The 18,212-nt window shown below is 51.5% G+C and overlaps 1 protein-coding gene across 4 annotated transcripts in view; it reads left to right on the top strand.

The window, feature by feature from the left end:
• DOCK1 (dedicator of cytokinesis 1) overlaps positions 1-18,212 on the top strand; it is a 287,380-nt gene that overhangs the window by 53,847 nt on the left and 215,321 nt on the right. For 2 of the 4 annotated variants that reach the window (XM_087824025.1, XM_087824024.1), the window contains exons 12-18: positions 2,689-2,831; positions 7,478-7,603; positions 10,764-10,888; positions 11,911-12,009; positions 12,936-13,008; positions 16,255-16,358; positions 16,737-16,920. In XM_087824025.1, the coding sequence (XP_087680151.1) occupies positions 2,689-2,831; positions 7,478-7,603; positions 10,764-10,888; positions 11,911-12,009; positions 12,936-13,008; positions 16,255-16,358; positions 16,737-16,920 (854 nt within the window). The remainder of the gene's footprint in view (positions 1-2,688; positions 2,832-7,477; positions 7,604-10,763; positions 10,889-11,910; positions 12,010-12,935; positions 13,009-16,254; positions 16,359-16,736; positions 16,921-18,212) is intronic. The other 2 variants (XM_087824027.1, XM_087824026.1) reach the window with 1 other exon arrangement.

Below are 18,212 nucleotides of genomic sequence, written 5' to 3'. Positions count from 1 at the left end.
ACAGCCAACCAAACGACACTGTGATGAATGTTTTTGTAAAGCGAGAACTAATACCTCCCAGCCAGTGCTCAGGCTGCTGATCTCTGTCGCGGTGGCTGCCCGGAGTGGCCGGCATCCGCGCTCACCCTCCGAAGGGTTTGCTGGCTCAGGCACGGAGTCTGCAGAGAGGTGCGGGAAGCTTGGGAGGCCCTCGGAGGACAGTCGTTAGATCGATTCTCTGACTTGAAGGAAGACGCTGTGGAAAAGGCTGGGAGGACAGGTGTTATTTCCCTGGAGATTAAAGCAAGAGGCTACCCAGATAATGGTGTGAGGCCGCTCCAAGGGCACTGCCGCGCCTCAGACAGGCGGAGAGAGAGGAGGGGTCCCTAAGAGCGGGCTAGGCCGCTGGTAAGAGACAGCTTCCTCCTGGGGGGCGCCGCCTTGGAAGAGGGATGACAGGGCGAGCAGGAAGGACCTGTCGCCGCGCCCGCCTGTGTTCTGCCTTTGCTGCTCATTTCTGGTTTGGCTTTAGTGGTTTCAGACTCCAAACAGATTTCACTTTAGAAATGTTACGTTGTGTTCAGGTGTTGGCGGCAGGGGTTTGGAGGCTGGTGGGTGGCTGAAGGTGCCCCATCCCGGGCAGGAGTGGGGTGGGCAGGAGATGTGGGGTGCGTGGCCCTCTGCACCACGAACCCTTGCATGACAGACTGGCCCACTCGGCCAGGGACTGACCACTTCTAGGTAAGACGAGAAGGAGCCCCTGTAGGCCGGTGGTCCGGTCAGCACCCTGAAGCCTGGCTCAGGAGACAGTTTTGCAGTCTCGTGGACACGAGACCACAGGACACCTGCATTGTCAGCTGGAAGTGCCGGCCCAGTGTGTGTGTCTCCCCGCACCCCTGGAGGTGACGGCCATGTGGCTTCAATGCTCTGGGTTTATTTTTCTTTGATACGGGAACCACCAGCCACCTGGGTCCACTTCAATGAATGAAAATTAAGTAAAATGAAGTATTTAGCTCCTCAGTCACACTCGTCGCATTTAAAGTGGTCAGTACCACATGAGGCTGTGGCTACCATGTGGGTCAGCTCAGCTAGGGGACGTTTCCATCATCACAGATGGAAATCTGTTGGGTGGAGCTGCCTCAGAATCACACCGGTGAATATGTTATAAAGGAAACAGCTCTGCGGACTCTGGACCTTTCCTCGGTAAACGGGGAACATCGTTTTTGAACACAGGCAGATATTGAGGTAAAATATACAATACACATTTATAAAATCACATTAAGCTGCTTCCTTCCCCCGGGAGGCATAACTTAGCCCCACTGTCTTCCGAGGCTACCGTGTAAGAGACCTCAGAGTGTCCCGAGGCGCAGACCTGGCCCTGAGTTGGTTACCCCACTGCCCGCTGTGTGTCTTCTGGGAACAGTCAAGGACAGAAAAATGTGGGTTATTGTTTGAAAGTTAGGGGGAGTCTTAGTTTTAGATGCGCTGATCTGCATTTCACTGGGGCGTGTTATGAGCTACTCGAGCTGGCGTATCTCCACCGTCTTTTTTTTTGTCTTTTTAGCAAAACATCCACTTTAAAAAATAGTATTGCATGTTCAACTCTTCCTGTAATTTGTAAGTCCTTGCTCCATTAAAGGAAGGCTAATAATATACAGATTAACATTTGTGGTGGTAGCAACAAAACAGCAGCCTGACTTTAATAGCACAATAAGCGATGAAACCAGTTCTTTGGGAAATGCATGCTAATGAAACCGTTTTTTGCTCCATTAAAACTGATTTATTGTGTTGCAGGGTAAGTTTTAGGGAAGGGAAGCACAGTGTACATGTCTCTCTCTCTCTGTTTTCTAACTCAGTGAAGTAAATTAAAACGGTCCTCAGCTCTCCTGAGTAATGGGGGCTCGGGTGATGAATAACACTTGTCTTTGGTTCTAGAAATGATGTTTAACGTTATATACACGGCGTGTTTCCTCGCTCGTTGCATATTGCCCTTTGCTGTGCCGCACGGCATTTCTCTCAGCGCACGTTGCCTCGTTTGTATTTATCATCTCAGTTCTAGTGCAGCTTCTATGAAAATATCCTGATTCTTGAACCCTGAAAACGCTGACGATCACACTCACGATCGTGTCACAATTACAGTTGCCAGAGAAGGTAGTTGGATTCTCCAAGACTATGCCCTTTTTTTCACATTTAAGTATTTTAGGCTACATTGAGTACATAGCCTTTTGGAGCACAGCGGTTACCACCCAACCTTCCTAAAAAATTAGATTAAAAAAAAAAAAATCTTGATTTTGCTTTTTCCCTTCAAACAACCTGCCCTGCCCTTGACCTCTGCTATGGTTCAGAATTATTGAAGCTGAGGACATGTCTGTCAGCATCCCTGGGATGAAGTGCCGCCCAGCCACGTGCTTTCAGATTAGTTCCCCTTTTTTATTGTCTAGTAGAAAGGAGTGTAGGTCTGGTGCCCGCTTATTGCCTGGGGATAGGGTCGACCTCGTTTGCTTTACTTTTCTCGTGTGGTTCAGCATTTTCCTGATCAATGCTCTTCCCTGTCTCTCTTGTCACCTATCCTGTCCTTTGTTGTGCGTTGACTCATGATGACTCTCTCGCACTCGGTGACGATGATCTCTTGTGTTCCCTTGTTACCGTGACCTCTGGGTCTCTGTGCCCCTTTGTCTCCTGTGGTCTTGGTCGTCCCGTGCCCTCCAGGCTCGCGTTGGACGACGCCATTCGACACAAGCCGCTGAACATGTCATCCCGTTTTTCACCCAGGGTGGCAGGGGAGAATGACTTCCTTCAGACTGTTATAAACAAAGTCATTGCTGCCAAAGAAGTCAACCACAAGGGCCAGGGTACGTATTCTGTTGTTTTGTTCCTATAAACGTCCACTTGCATGAGTTTGGGACAGTGCCATGTGGTTTGCATTTTAGTTTGATGATGATCATGATGGTGGTGATTATGATGATAAAGTTAATGATGAAGATTACGATGATGGTGATGATGGTGATGATGGTGATGACAATGACGTGATGGTGATGATGGTGATGGTGGTGATGGTGATGGTGGTGGTGGTGGTGGTGGTGGTGGTGATGGTGGTGGTGGTGATGGTGGTGGTGGTGGTGGTGGTGGTGGTGATGGTGGTGATGGTGATGGTGATGATGGTGGTGGTGATGTTGGTGATGGTGGTGGTGATGGTGACGATGGTGATGATGGTGATGGTGATGATGGTGGTGGTGATGATGGTGATGGTGGTGGTGGTGGTGGTGGTGGTGATGGTGGTGGTGGTGATGGTGGTGATGGTGATGATAGTGATGATCGCGGTGGCGATGGTGGTGATGGGGTGGTGATGGCACCGTTGGGTAATGTGTGTACTTGTGTGCCTGATGTACAGTATGAAGGTTTTCTTCCTGATCACCTTTGTAAGCACTGCTGAGAGCCAACCTCCTTGATGTGAGGGGAAGACAGAGTGGGAAACAAATGTTTGGAAACCAGAGTCGATGAGACTGGAAGCAGCTCATGTGTGTGCCCCTCGGCCTCTTCCTGCCGCCTTCCTTAGTACTCATTGTATGACTTCCCAGGCGCGAACGGTGGCGTCTGCTGGCTGTTCTTTCACCTTGCTGTTCAGAGAAACATGAGGCAGTCAACATAACCCACCTCCCCACGTGCCCCTCTCGCAGTTTTCCTTGCTGGCGTCGCCCTCATCACTGACATATTGTCTTCTGAGACACCCTGCCCGCCGCTGAGAAAGTGGCTTCATTGTGGGCTCACTCCCCTTCAGTTTTGTGATAGAGGGGGTTCTCTTCCACTCCCCAACTAACACTCATCATTTTTAATCCCACACTGACAAGTTTCCAGGCAGCTGACCTTCTGGTGGCAGAGGCAATGAATCAATCACCTCGGGCTGGTGACAGCTGGCACTTGTGCCGACTGGGAGCGCGGCCAGAAAACAACTGTTTACTGAGGCCCCACCTCCCGCCAAGGGGAAGTCACCTTCGGAGTCTGCCTACCCGAGGCTGCGTTTAGCCCCCGTGGGGAAATCCACTTCTCAGTCCCTGATTAGGTGTAGACTTTCCATAAACCCCCAGAGCTTGGGCAAATGTGCCTGTTTCATTGTCTAGTGACTGTGTCAGTGGACTTCTAAGGAACAGTTACCTGGATTCATTTCACTTTGTTCTGAAGGAGAGTCTGAATGGGGCCTGAAAACCCGTCCTCTGCCGTAGGAGGGACTTTTGACACTCTTTTGGTGTGAACTACCCCTCCCTGGCAACGAGCAGCGAAACAAAAACCCCAACCCAAACGTGATGAAATGTGGCCTGTCCAGACAGAAACATGTTAAGTTGACCCAGGACTTATCTTCTCACAGCCCTTTAATGGAAAACCACAGGGAGTCCAATGACACAGTGACAGCTGTTTCCGCAGGAGCCACTCTCAGGTTGGGGCATCGGGCCCCAGCCCCTGGCGCCCCTTGGGTTTCCTTGCTCTTGTAGAATCCTCAGAGTTTTGATGGCCTTTTATTGTTACAGTCACACAGGAAAAGGAAGAGTGGGGACAGGCCAGCAGGACATTTCTTAGAAACAGGACCCAGAGCCTGCTTCTGTCAGTCTCACCGGTACTATGGCCAAAATCTGACACCAGACGCCCATGAGCTGCTACCAGGCCCAGTTCATTGAACTCCGAGGGCAGGAGGGGTGTCTTCAGGTCACAGTGAGAGCTGGGACAGGAGAACAGTCACTGTTTTTTCCAGGGCAACCCCGGGCCTCTGAACCAAAGTGCCCCTGTGCCATGTAACCCACTCAGGTTGACCTAGACTTGATGGTGAACATTCTCCCGGCCTCCTTCTGGGGCTATTTCAGTGTATTCCAGGTAGAGCTGGGAGGGCCGTGGCCCATGCACACTGCACAGAATTAGCTCCTGGGTTGCTGGGCTGCCCTGTGCAGCTCGGAGTTTTCGTCGGCGGTAACCCAGGCCTGCCTGGTGCTTGCTCCTCAGGTTTCCATGCGGAGCGCAGGCGGTGGGAGGGTAGGGGAGGGATCTTCATCGAGAACCACGAGTCTCCCACGCTCGTCTGTTCTCATGTGCCCCTGTCTGCTCTGAGCTCCTCTCTAGGCTTTGGCCTGTTTTAGGTTTACATCAACATGTTTACTTGTCCTAGTTGACAGCGTCTTTTATATTTAGTCCAAATCATTCTGAACCTTGACCCCAGAGGTGCTGGCTGATTTAAGTGGACAGAGAATCTCCAGACACCCCCAGACATCTGCTATTGTTTCAGATATAATGTATGCTACGTCCTTTTGTGTATTGTTTTTTTTTAAAGTCTTACCCAAGGATATGGTTTTATTGTTTTTAGAGAGAGAAGGAAAGAGGAAGGGAAAGAGAGAGAGGGACATCGATGTGAGAGAGGAACATCAATAGGTTGCCTCCTGTATGTGTCCTGACTGGAATTGAACCTACAACCTTTTTGTGTCCAGGGCAATGTATGCCAATTTCTTTTGTTTTTGGTAATTCTGGTTAAGCAAAAAAAATCAACCAAAAATGCACTTTTGAAAATTGGTCTCATTTTCTCCTGTGAGCAAAGTATTTTAAGCCCATTGTAATCAGGGAAGTTTAATCTCCGTGTTTACATTGTGTCTAACAGATTGAGGTGTGTCATTAAGTTACTAGTTTATGAACTGAGGTAGCCGAGCAAAGCTTTATCTGTGAGGAAGAAACGGTGTTGGGAAGACAAGGGTTTTAGGGTGCTGCTATTTAATGTTCTTTCCTCATCTCTGGCCTCGAACTCCTGTAATAATTTCCTCGCCACACCCCCCAAGTCTCTGAAGAATGTCTGTGAGTTAGACTGATTCTGCAGACATTCATTCCTCAGGAGTTTTGAGAGTCACACGCCTAAGGTTTGGCTGCATCCTGGTGTCCCCAGCAGGGACCAGGCCCACGTCCACAGCAGTGAAAGCTGCCCTGCAGTCCTCTGAGTGCCCCTTCACTGGGTTTGCTCTGCTGCAGGACGGAGCCAGGGTTAGGTGTCCGGCCACGCAGGTCTGCTCACCTGTCCTGCAGGTGCAGAGCTGCCAGCAGCTGGTAGAAGTGTGAGTTCGAGAAAGGGGCCTATCCCTGGGGTGAGAGGGCAGATGCAGGCAGGACATGTGGCCCGCTGAGGCAAGTGTGGCCGCATGGAGCTCCCGCTCGTCCTTTGCCAGCTGCCTTGTGCAGGGCACATCTGCAATGACACACATACCCCTGTTGGGGTTCCACCCCCGACATCTCTCTCTCTTTTCTTAAAGTATACTGTTCTCTCTCTTTTTAAAAATTGATTTAGAGAGGGAGGAAGGGAGAGAAACGTCAATATTAGAGAGAAACACCAGTTGGTTGCTTCCCACATGTACCACGACTGGGGGATTGAACCCACAACCCGGCTAAGTGCCCTGACCAGAAATCAAACCAGCGACCCTTTGGTGCATGGGACAATGCTCCAACTGCCAAGGCACACCTGCCAGGGCAAGGTGCCTGTATATTGTAGGTACTTGGCATCCCACATAGCTGAGTGACCAGGGAGCAAGCAGGCCAGGGCCCAAGAGTCTCAGGGACAGCGCCCCTGATGTGCCAGCTGACAGTGATAACTCCCTTCTGACCTGGAGAGAGGCACCGTCCTTGGAAACGGCCGGCAGAGTCAGGCTGCTGCCTCGGCTCCTGCCTTTGATCTTGTAGAGCGTCTGCTTTAGTCCCTTGTTTTGTTACCTCCCGTGATGGCTGCTCAGGAGTGTTTTCTACAAAATGCAATTCTTTAGCAGCTTTTCCAGGAGGGATGGCAGGGCCCACGCTCAGCTTGCTGGTGTGAGCGAGGCCTCCCCGTTCTCACCAGGGCGTGCTTTGCCTCTTGCTTAGAGGGTGTGAAAGTCTTTATTTTACCCATTGGGGGAAAGAGCCGAGTGTGGGCCAGAGCGTTTGTTCCTCCCGTGTTGTGACGTGAAACAGGGACGGGTCTGGCCCGGCTGCAGCTGTCCCAGTCCTGTGGCCTCCCGCAGCCCAGCGCTCTGCTGCCCACCTGGTGGAGGGCTCGGGTGCTGCTTAGCAGTTTTAAACTTGTGGGTTGGTGAAGCTGTGGGTTTATCTCCCAAGCTCTCCTCTGCTGTCCTTGGGAGAATGTGAAGCCACAGCTTTTCAACCCACGCCCAGAAAAGCACTACCTTCTGGTTTAGCTTAAATGCATATCAGCTCAGAAGGGTCACTGGTCCTGGGCAGCTCTGGTGCACAACTGTTGTTACTGTGCACACCTGTCCGTGAGGCCCCTCCAGAGCTGGATTTGTGTCCCGGCTAATCAGACGCGGTAATTCCCCAGGCCCGCCGCCTTTCTCCTGGTTCCCTCTCTTTCTCATACACTGTCTTTTCTAAGGCGTTAGTTACATTGTGAATGAAAAGTTGCTTGTTCGTTAAAGTTGATTTTGTAACGTCTTCTTTCAAAAATGGACAAGAGGAAATGTAACTCATGCATCCATTGTCTTTCTAGGTTTGTGGGTAACTCTGAAGTTGCTCCCTGGAGACATCCATCAGATTAGAAAGGAGTTTCCTCACTTAGTGGACAGGACCACAGCAGTGGCTCGGAAAACGGGATTCCCGGAGATCATCATGCCTGGTAAGACTGCTTCCTCCTGTGTAGCTGAGCGTGGTGTGGGTGTAGCTGGCGTTCAGGGACTTCACCTAGCTGGCCACAGAGTGTCACGCAGTGACCTATGGAAGCCCAGCAAGTAGAGGGCTGAGTGTGGCAGGTGGCTGTGACCCCAGCGTGGTTTTGTCATTTCTGCAGGCAGGTGCTGCAGATCAGGCCAGGGGGAAGCGGGGGGGGGGGGGGGGGGCGGCGACTTCTCTTGGTTATAGTAACTGGTAGGGCCCAATCATGGATTTTCAGCTTATTAAACCAATAGCAGAATTCCATGTTAAGATTAATCTCTTCTATTTATTTAATACTTTCCAGTTTTCAAATAACATTCATATTAATAGTCTGATTTGATTCTCATGAGATCTTGGGAAGCATATTAATATTCCTCCTTCATATCTGTGGGATCCTTTTTGGTTTGCAAATAGTGCTCCTACTTATAGTCTAGGTAGACCCACCTGAGGATCCTGGAAACCGGCAAATTAGTGTTAGACTCATTCCCATCAAGATTCAGCTGCAGCCTAGAGTTACATGGCTAATGAGCAGTGGAAATGGAAATGGGGCTGAAGCCCCCGACATGTGACAGCTCCCCAAGGCCACCTTTTACAGGACTCGCTGTGCTTGCAGGGAGGGGGCATTCTGTGTGGCTGTCAGGTACAGCTTTGTTTAGCTTAGGGCACTTGGGGACGTACTCCTTCCACTCCCTTTGTCTTTCAGGGCTGTTGTGGGTCACAGTGTCCTTTGTCTGGTAAATCAATGAGGAAAGATATCCAGAATTGGCCAGACCAAGTTGCGGAGGCCCCAGTGTACAGGCAGGAAATGTGACATTCATGTTATGAAACTGTGGGACACTGACTGCTGGTAGGAGCCCAGCCTGGGCAGCAGGTCCATTTGGGCTTCTTAGTGGACACATTGTCTGCATGTGGATTCAAGATGCAAATTTATAGATTATGTCCTTGAACTTGGGTGGCCTTAGGGTTTCCCTCGTGTTCAAAGGAAGACCCGGGAAACTTCCAGTTCACACGGGTCATGTTTCCCTTGTAACTGAGACTTAAAAAGCAAGTCTGAACCTATAGAATCAGCTCATAATAGACTCATGGGAGGCCATGCAGCTGCCCACTGCTCCGCCAGGGTCTGTGGGCTCAGTTGGGAGTGGGGTTCCCATGGGGAAGGAGTCTAGCTGGAGTGAATCCTGTGCTCTCTGTGGCTCAGCAGTTGCTGACAGGCTGTGAGTACCTTGTTTTCCCCTGGGGGAGAGATGGCGGGGGGCCTTCACTGAGAGCCCAGGTCTTGAGCCATGTGGTCCTGTGCATCTCACAGAGCAGTGCCTGTCCTCTGCTCGGGGGGAGAGCCTGCAGTGGCCCCCTGCAGGCTGTTCTGCTCCCTCCTGACCCACAGGACATCCCTGAAGCACATGGTGGGGAGCAGCTTGCCCTGAGCTGGGAAGGTGGCCTGAGGCTTGGATGAGGGGAAGCGAGGGCTTTCTGAGGCCACCCATGTCTCCTTCTAGGACCATCCTCCCCAAAATGATGCTCTGGAGCCGGGGAAGCATGTGCTGGGGGCCCCTTTGTGAGCTCTTGTCTGTGGGGTTTACCTGCTAAAAGTGGGGTCTTCTCTGGGGTGACTCCACAGTGTGCACCTCCAGGCCAGCTGGAGCGGGGACCCTGGCGTTTAACCACTCCCAGCACGTGCTGGTTCTCTGGCTGAGGAGGCCTCTGTGGAGCTGTTGGCCCCCTTTGGGCTATTTTGTGCCTTGATAGACTTTCCGGCTGAGAGATCCCACGGACTCCCCTGCCTTACTGATGAGACTGTCAGCGGTGGGAGGCTAAGTGGGTGGGAGGCCAGGGACTTGTCCCGGGTCGCACAGCTCAGTGGTGGCAGATCCTGGACCCGCAGGCTTGCCTCCGGACCTGCCCTTGTCATTCTTAATGACTCTCGGGGTCAGGGAAGCGTTGTGGCTGCTTCCTTCCCCAGCAGCTGCTGTGGCTATGGAAGCGACCCACGGGGATCCTTATAATAATGACTTTTAAATGGAAGCTTAATTTACTAGTTGGATACATTAAAAGCAGAATAGAGCAGTAAACAAACAAAAAACTCCAAAACAAGGAAGCGAGGAGATGTCCTTTCTTAAGGAATCTTTGTTCTCTGCCCAGAGCAGGCTGTTGGCTGCTCTGGACGAAACTGCTCCTCGTGTCTCCAGTGGGGCAGCAGGGGGGCAGCCGCGGGAGGGACCAGCTGGTGGCAGAGGTGCAGCCCTGGGTGCGCAGCTTCCTCTCCATCACGCCGCTAACGAAGCTGGCTGAGTGTTCCCAGTCGGGCGGTTATCAGGGGCTCCCTGCGTTCTCAATGGAAAGAATGTCTTAAGCTCGTTAGTTGCTTTTTTTTTTTTTTTGCACAATTTAAGTCCCATCTCACTTTCAAATGCACAGGTCTGTATTGTATGTCAACCATACTTTAGTTTAAAAACACAGATGCACTGGCCTGTTTTGTTCTTCTGCTCCCCGGGGTCCTCGTGCAGGCTCCCGACAGCTGCCCGCCAACAGGAGAGGAGATCCACGCAGAACATGTCTCTCCTGACCCATCCCTAGTCCCTGGTCCCTGGTCCCAGGCGGCTCAGATCACGGGCTTGTGGCTTGAATTCTTAGTCAGCTTTTTGTTCAGCCCCTTAGTAAAATGCATGAGAGGCCAACGTTACCCGTTTCCTCAGTGTTCCAGTTGACGTTACGATATTCACTGGCTACTGAGACTCCGGTGACCAGAGCCGGTGTCCTGATGGGGTGGTGATGTGAGTCGCAGTGAGCCATGGACACTGGAGAGGGGTTGGGTCCTTGCAGACCCGCCCACAGCATTGGGTCCGCTTGGGGTGTGGGCACCCAGAGGTGTCCGAGCTCCTCTCCCCGGTGGATAATGAGGGGCTTGGAGGTGTCTCCTCTTCCTCGCGAGTCTTACGAGGATGATGAAAGCTGCCCTTGTCCTGCCTCTGTCCACTGGGACTGTTTTGTAGGAAGTGTTTTCCAACCCTCTGTTGCAGTATTTATAACGCTTCGCTGGGGGAGGTAACGTGCAGGACGGCTTTGCAAAATTCCCGGTTACGCAATGAATAATGGGTTGGTTCTAAAGGTATGGTTTTCCCCCCCAGGTGATGTTCGGAACGATATCTATGTAACATTAGTTCAAGGAGACTTTGATAAAGGAAGCAAGACCACCGCAAAGAACGTAGAGGTTACAGTGTCTGTTTACGACGAAGACGGCAAGCGACTGGAGGTATTCATTGCTGCCAAGTGTAGCCCGGGGCGTCTGAGTGTTACTTCCCAGGCCTTCACCTCTGCTCTGCTGCAGGCGGGAGGGACCTGCTCCCGGCTCCGGGGCAGGGCCTTTGCTGTTTTTTCCCCTCTCCTGCTTGTCTAGAGGTTGGTTTCCGTGGGTCCTGCCTGGCAGCTGGCCTGTCCCAGAAGTTCAGATGCCCTTGTTAGCTCCATCTGAGACACGAGGGAACCGAGGCCCAGGGAAATCAATCAACTTGTTCAGGCTCAGAGCGCTAGCGAGAGGTGGAACTGGGGGTTCACCTTGGACTTCAGACCTTGTGTTCTACTGGGTGGTGGTTACCAAGACCTCTTCCCGAGTGGTCACAGCAGCCTGCAGGACTCGGTGTCCTGGGACGTGCTCAGAGGCTGTGGCCTCCTCTGATGACCGGAGGCTGAGCCAAAGCAGGTGTCTCTGCCACTGTCACTCTCGCTCTGTGGACCATGGCTGAGGCTCAGCTCTGCCAGGAGGTGGGGGCACGTCCTTTCTCTCTGGGTGGCTCTGTTCACTGTCCCTCTGGGCAGTGCTGGCCTTTGCCACTTGGGCTCACCCGGTATTGCTCCCATAGTAGTCGAGGAATCAGTATTCATGGCTGAGAATGGACGGGAGGGAGTGTTACCACCTCCTAAATTTTGTCTGTAGCCCTTTATTTGGGACCTACTGAGTGAATCAGGCAACTTCCTGCAGACCCTACTGTTGACGCCATCACGGGTGAGGGTGAGACACTTGGAGGACAGCACATACCCACGTGGCATGGCTGTCAAGCTCTTACATGTCTGGGAGGGGGTTTGGTGCTGGCTGCTGGCATCAGAAAGATGTATCCCTCCATCGCTTGGGGCCCGTTCCATTTGCGGTGGGGTTTTTGGCATTCCTAGAGTGCTCTCTAGCTCATCTCATGGAGGTGGGTGGTGGGGGGATGTATACGGGGTCAAGGAGTCAAGCTCTGCGAGATCTGATGAGACCTCCTTTTATTTCTCTTAAAGTGTGTGATTTTCCCGGGTGCCGGCGATGAAGCAATTTCAGAGTACAAGTCCGTGATCTACTACCAGGTCAAGCAGCCGCGCTGGTTTGAGACTGTGAAGGTAACATTGACATGGTCACTTTATCTTCTGGAGTTCATGATGAAATGCTCACCTGTGGCCTTGGGGAGTGCCCACCTCCCACCCTACCTGGGGGCCACCCGCTCCTCAAGGGGCATCCTGAGTGGCACAGAACTTCCAGCAAAGTCCCTCCAGGTTGCTAAGGAACCATGCTGGCATTTCTTGGAATACATTTACTCTCATTTCCTTTTGGACATAAAAATAAGACTTTCATGGAGACAAGTGACAGAGTCTTTTAAAGACAGCTACTATTTGACTCTCCTGGGTCTGTTTAATGTGTGAAATGCTGTCTTTACACCAAATGGGCAAAAAAGAGAGATGACTCTATATAGAGGATATTGCAGTGGGGACGGGTTCTGTCCCCCGGCGTTGCCCCACGCCTCACAGTGCACCGTGCTGACACCCACCATGGCCCGCACACCACTGGGTAGTGAAACCAGGCCAGCGGTTGGCTGCGGATACAGGTGTCAGATATGAGAATTAGGACATTCTTTGCTGAGAGGCAGCAGGCATTCGGTCTTTTCTCTTTCACTGTAAGTCACAACCAGAAAACTTTCATCCTGCCTCGGTGGGCAGGTCCCCGCCACTGCGAGGGAATCCAGAGGCCTCCGGCAGGGCTAATGAAGAGAATGGCAGTTTTTAAACATAGAATCTCACAGTGAGGATCAGAGCACTTAGAAAACCTCGGGCCATCTCACAGAGTTGGCTCGGCATCCTTGACAATATTGTCTTGTTTAGATTTTCAAAAGACATCTGCCTTTGGGAAAACCACACGGGGGATTAGGTATTCCTCCACTGTGGCGCAGAGAGGTGGGCAGCTGTGCAGGGCTGCTGCCCTGGGATAGCACCAGATGTCACCAGAGGAGATGTCACCAGAGGTGCCTAAACTTCCCTTTTCAATTCTCCAGGTGGCCATTCCCATCGAGGACGTCAATCGCAGTCACCTACGCTTCACCTTCCGCCACCGATCCTCGCAGGACTGTGAGTAATCACATTCTTATGCCACGTTTGTCAGCGGAAAACTGGGGCAAAGACTCAGTAGGCCGCCCTTGTTCTAGATTGTTCTGGATAGTTCTGGAACTTGGTTCCCGAAGCACAGGGAGGTCTTGGCTCTTCAGCTCACGTCTTTGGAAATGTTATCTACTCCTTCATTGAGCCCATCCCCGGAGATCTTTTCTTCTCAAATTTTTCTGATGAGGTGCTGCTACTTGCTGGCCTTTTGACTTTCTCTCTTCCATTCGGACTTGTAAGGCTGTTCCACCCATCAGAAAATCACTGAGGTAGAGGGAGATTTCAAACCTTGGCTCTTACTGCTCTGGCTGTTGGCCTTGTACACCTGGAAGCCTTTCAGGGAGGCCCCTGGGTGTCTGGAGCATGGGCGGAGCTTCTCTCATGGGAGATGTTGGGGCAGCTTGGACTCGGGGGCCAAGACTTTGGGAGGAAAGACTGGTGTTTAAATCATTCACCTTCCAAAAAAATTTGTTACCGATGACCACAGTTCACTGCACTCCTCCTGTGCTCCTGGCACAGCGTTTTACTCTGTCGCATGGTTAATCCTCGCAGCAATCCCATGTGGCATCCATGTGATCAAGACTTTCCCACATGACAGATGAGAAAGCCGAGGCTCAAAGATCCCACGGCAGGGGCCCCAAGTCACCTCATTCGTCAGGGAAGAGCTCTGGTTCAGAACCCAGCCCGTGTGCCTGAGCATAGTGCTCCCATGCCTGTGGGGCGCGGCGAGGCCACTTTCATCCCTTGGTCTTTGTGTAGCACCTGCTGTATACACAGCTCTGGAGAGGGCTCTCCTCTTGCAGAGCTGAGATTTGAGTCGAGGACTGAGGTCAGCTTGTAAGAACCAAGTAGAGAAGGGCAGCCTTCATATACATGGGAAATGCTGAGGCATGGGGTGAGCAGAGTGGGGTATGTGTGTGGGGATACTTTGGGGTCAGGTGTGTCCTGAGCCAAGGCGGTGGTGAGCTGGCGCCCTGTAGGAGTGGAGTAGGGGTGGGAGCTGGCCGGCGCACGGCTGAGTGCTCTGCAGGGGAGCAGGTAGGGAGGGGCTGGGGGACAGGGACAATGTTCTAGAACCCGCAAAGGTCTTGTCTCAGAATTTGAGCACGCTCCCCCTCATAACAAGCTCATTCTTTCTAATTAACAAATCACACTAGGGCAAAGGGGTATCTTCTGTAGCATTTTAATTTTCAAAATCCTTGTTTTTCTTGTCAGTTTTAAGTACTCATTATAGACAAGATGCTATCACCCGTCGTAGCATGACACATTTGTATAATTAATGAAGTCTCCCCAGCCGCAGCTTGTGGGGGTTCGGAAACGTGTTGAGCATCCAAAGCATTGTGCTGACGAAATCCCGAGCTGTCAGCTGCAGGAATGATGGTGGCCCCCGGGGCCTCTCCTGTGGCCCTGTCTGCAGGCACTGTGGGTCAGAAGTGGAAAAACACTGAGGCCACATTGCACATTCCCCCTCCTATCAAAATGTGAGCTGCTTTCCCCCTAAAGGGAGCGAGTGATAGGATTTTCTTAGTCTGCGATCTGCCCTAGGGGTTGGAAAGTTTGTTGCTGATGTAACTGTGAAACACTCTCCAGCAACTTCTTAGCAATTCCAGAGGCATCAGCTCATGTTTTCCAGGGGCTCCAGCAGGTGTGTGGCTTTGGGGCCTGGCCTGCCAGGAGCAGATGTCCCCTGTTTGTAGGGGAGGTCTGGTTGGGTGGGGCAGCCCTGCCTGCTCCTGCAGCAAGTGGCCTCCTGTGGCCCCTGATGCGTTGTAAATTTGTATCTACCTAGTAACAGCTGCTAATGAGCATGTAATAAGTGCAGTCCATTCCCTTGCTGGGAAGATAAACAATGTTACTAAGAAAAACATTCTTATTTTGTGCTACTTGATGGCAGGCTCAGGGGAAGCCCTCAGCTGATGGGTGTAGTCATGTGTCCTTCCCAATCACAGCTGCTTTCACAGAGACATGCTTTATTTTTTTTGTATCAGCCCAAACTTAGAGCAATCTGTTCTTTTCACCTGAACATTAATTAAGATATTTCATGTTTTCTAGTGCCCTTTTACAGAGTCCTTTTTTTGATTCCTAGGGTGCATCTTTTTTACTTTATCCCTTCCTTTAGTTTTGGTTAGTCAACCAATTATTCATTCATCTAATTAGCATTTATTGAGCGCCTACTATGTGCCAGATATTGATGGACACCAGAATGCAAAGACTAATGAGATGTGTTCTCTCAGGCAGTGGCAGCTTAGCCCCTGACTCGAGGTGGGTGGGCATGTGCTCCTCTCCTCTTTGACCTCTGACCTTTCATTTCTAAAAAGAGACTCTGGGATACATGACTTTAAAGATATTTTCTAGCTCTGAAGCTCAGTGTTGCCATGTTACACTCAGATTGCACCTTGAGGAAGTCACCTGAATCCCTTTCTTCAGTCCAGACTCCTTATCTGTCCCTTCTGACCTGGCTGCTGCCTAGCTTGGAGCCCTCACTGTCCACTACTCACCCATCACACTATCCCCAGGCTAGCCAAACCCAGTCCCACTTTAGGACCTCTGCCCTTGGTCATTGCTCACTGCAGAGCAGGTGACACCTCAGCAGAAACTCGAATGAAGTGAGTCTCATGTGCAGACACCTGGTGGGGGAACCTTCTTGCCAGAGAGAACAGAATTTCAACCCAGGTCCTTAGTTTTCCTGTGACTTACATTGGTGCTCGGTGCGAGGTAAGAATCTGTGTATTTTATTTTTCATACTGATAGCCTCTCAGTGAAGGGCTGCCCCTCTGGCTGTTCTTGACGCTGGCCTTGTGTTTCTAGAGCCTGTCCGTTCCCACTGATGTGTGTTTTCCTGTGTTAAGAACACATGGTCTCATTAATATCACTTTACAGTTACTCCTGGTTTCCAGTATTCCTGGCTCTTCCTCCAAATCATCCTGGCACCCTTGGCCCTTTACTCTCGAATAAGTTTTCAAGTTCCCCCAGCAAGCTCTCCCCGAAGATTCTGGGTGGAATTGCTTTGGATTTATCGGTCGATCTGAGCACTGCCGATCCCTTCAGGATGAGTCTTCCCACCAGTGCACCTTGTCGATCTCTCCACTTACTCATGTTTCCTTTCAACCTGTCAGTGCAGTTTTGTCGTTTTCTTCGTAAAGGTGGCCCTCGTAGCATCTCCTGATGTTGCGTTGCCATGCCAGCAGTTGAAGATGGTTATTGATTTCTTTGCAGCTAAGGATAAGTCGGAGAAAATATTCGCACTGGCGTTTGTGAAGCTGATGAGATACGACGGGACCACGCTGAGGGACGGGGAGCACGACCTCATTGTCTATAAGGTAGACCTTGCAACGGGGGCAGGATGGTTGAGGCTCCCTGTTTCCCTCCTCTCTGGGCCACCTGGCCTGAGCCGACGGCCTCACCTTGGGGAGAAAGCTGCTCCACGGGAACATTGAATTACGCAAATGCATACGTCCAGTGACCAGCCTTCTCGCTGCTCCAAAAAAGAGAAGACGGTATACAGTAGCCCGTTAGGTGCTGTGCAAAGAAATGCTCCGTTAACATGAGTTAATCTGCAGGAATGAGAGAAATCATCAGAATAAACAGTTTAGCAGATGCTAAAGAGTAAATATCAGGGTGGTTAAAAGGATTGGGGGTAATGAGGGATAGAAAAGAAATATCTTGGGCTGCTGACTGCAGTGTCATTCAACCCACAGGCTGAAGCAAAGAAGCTGGAAGACGCGGCCACGTACCTGAGCCTGCCGTCCACGAAAGCCGAGCTGGAGGAGAAGGGCCACTCGGCCACGGGCAAGAGCATGCAGAGCCTGGGGAGCTGCACCATCAGCAAAGACTCCTTCCAGATCTCCACCCTCGTCTGCTCCACGAAACTCACCCAGAATGGTGAGTTCGGGGCAGATCTGTTTTCACCCCAGGAGATTTTCTCCTTCTGCCTGACCCTTTTCATGCTTTCGGTTGCATTTTCCCTCTTTGATTATTTATTATTATTATTTTTAAATATATCTTTATTGATTTCAGACAGAGGAAAGGAGTGGGGAGAGAGAGTTAGAAACATCAATGATGAGAGAGTCATTGATCGAGCCCACAACCTGGGCATGTGCCCTGACCGGGAATCGAACCCTCATCGCCTGGATCCCAGGTGGACGCTCAACTGCTGAGCCACGCCCGGCCGGGCGGGACTTTGATTATTAATGTCTGTTGCTGTCATGAATTATGTCCCTGGGGGTCGTCCATAAATCCTAGCAGTAGCCTCCGATTTGCCCGAGGGACAGTCATTGTTTGCACTTTAACAGGATAAACACAGGGCAAGAGTGACACCCTCATCGGGAAGCCACTGCGAGTGGTGGAAGGCACACTGGGTGTGGGGTGTGCACGCCCTTTCCACACGTCCCTCTCTCTCCCTGCTGTGCGGGGCTGGGCTCTCCGAGCCCTGCTTTCTCACCCCTCATCTCACGAGTGAACTGTGAGCGGGAGGGGGGATGTCACTCAAAGGCACGGTGGTCACTTGGATACATATCTCTAATGTTGCTCTAGAAACATTAGTTCACCTGAAACATTATGAGTTACCCTGGCTTGTGGCCATGCGGTAATCTCTGTAAGACAGTGAAAACCCTTTCCCGGGGCGCTGGGTTCTGTGCAAGCACAGGGAGGGGAGGGAATACACAGGGAGCTGCAGGGTCAGTGCCCACAAAGCATGCGGCCAGTGAGGTTGGGGCTGGTTTGGGACGAGGTTCCAGAAAGGATGCCCCGTAGATCAAATGTCACTCTCTGGATGTGGTCCAGATAGTCCCCTAGCCTGACGGCTGCACCCAGGGCCTCACCTAACTCAAGGCAATTGCAGCCTGTCCGGTGAGTCACCCCCATCCCTGTGGCCCTGTAGCTCCTCAGTAGGAGCTGACCGTTGAGCCTCTGTGTGTTTCCATTTTCACTGCGTAGGAAACCACTGTTTCATATGTGGGTCATATTCTGAAAGCATATTTGGATCTTGAATATATTTTCCCCACCAAATAGCAGTGAGATTGTGAGACCCACCCATGGAATCCTTCTTAACCCACATGTTCCCAGAGGAGAATGCTGTGAGCTAGGAAATCCCCCAGGTACTACAGTCATAGAAACCTCCCAGAGGCACATTTCCCTCACCTCTGAGCTTCTTGAATCTCACCGGCCCTGCCCCC

This window comes from Miniopterus natalensis, chromosome 14, assembly GCF_054644295.1.
Source record: "Miniopterus natalensis isolate mMinNat1 chromosome 14, mMinNat1.hap1, whole genome shotgun sequence".
NCBI lineage: Eukaryota > Metazoa > Chordata > Mammalia > Chiroptera > Miniopteridae > Miniopterus > Miniopterus natalensis.
This window is presented reverse-complemented; position numbering and strand designations above follow the sequence as displayed.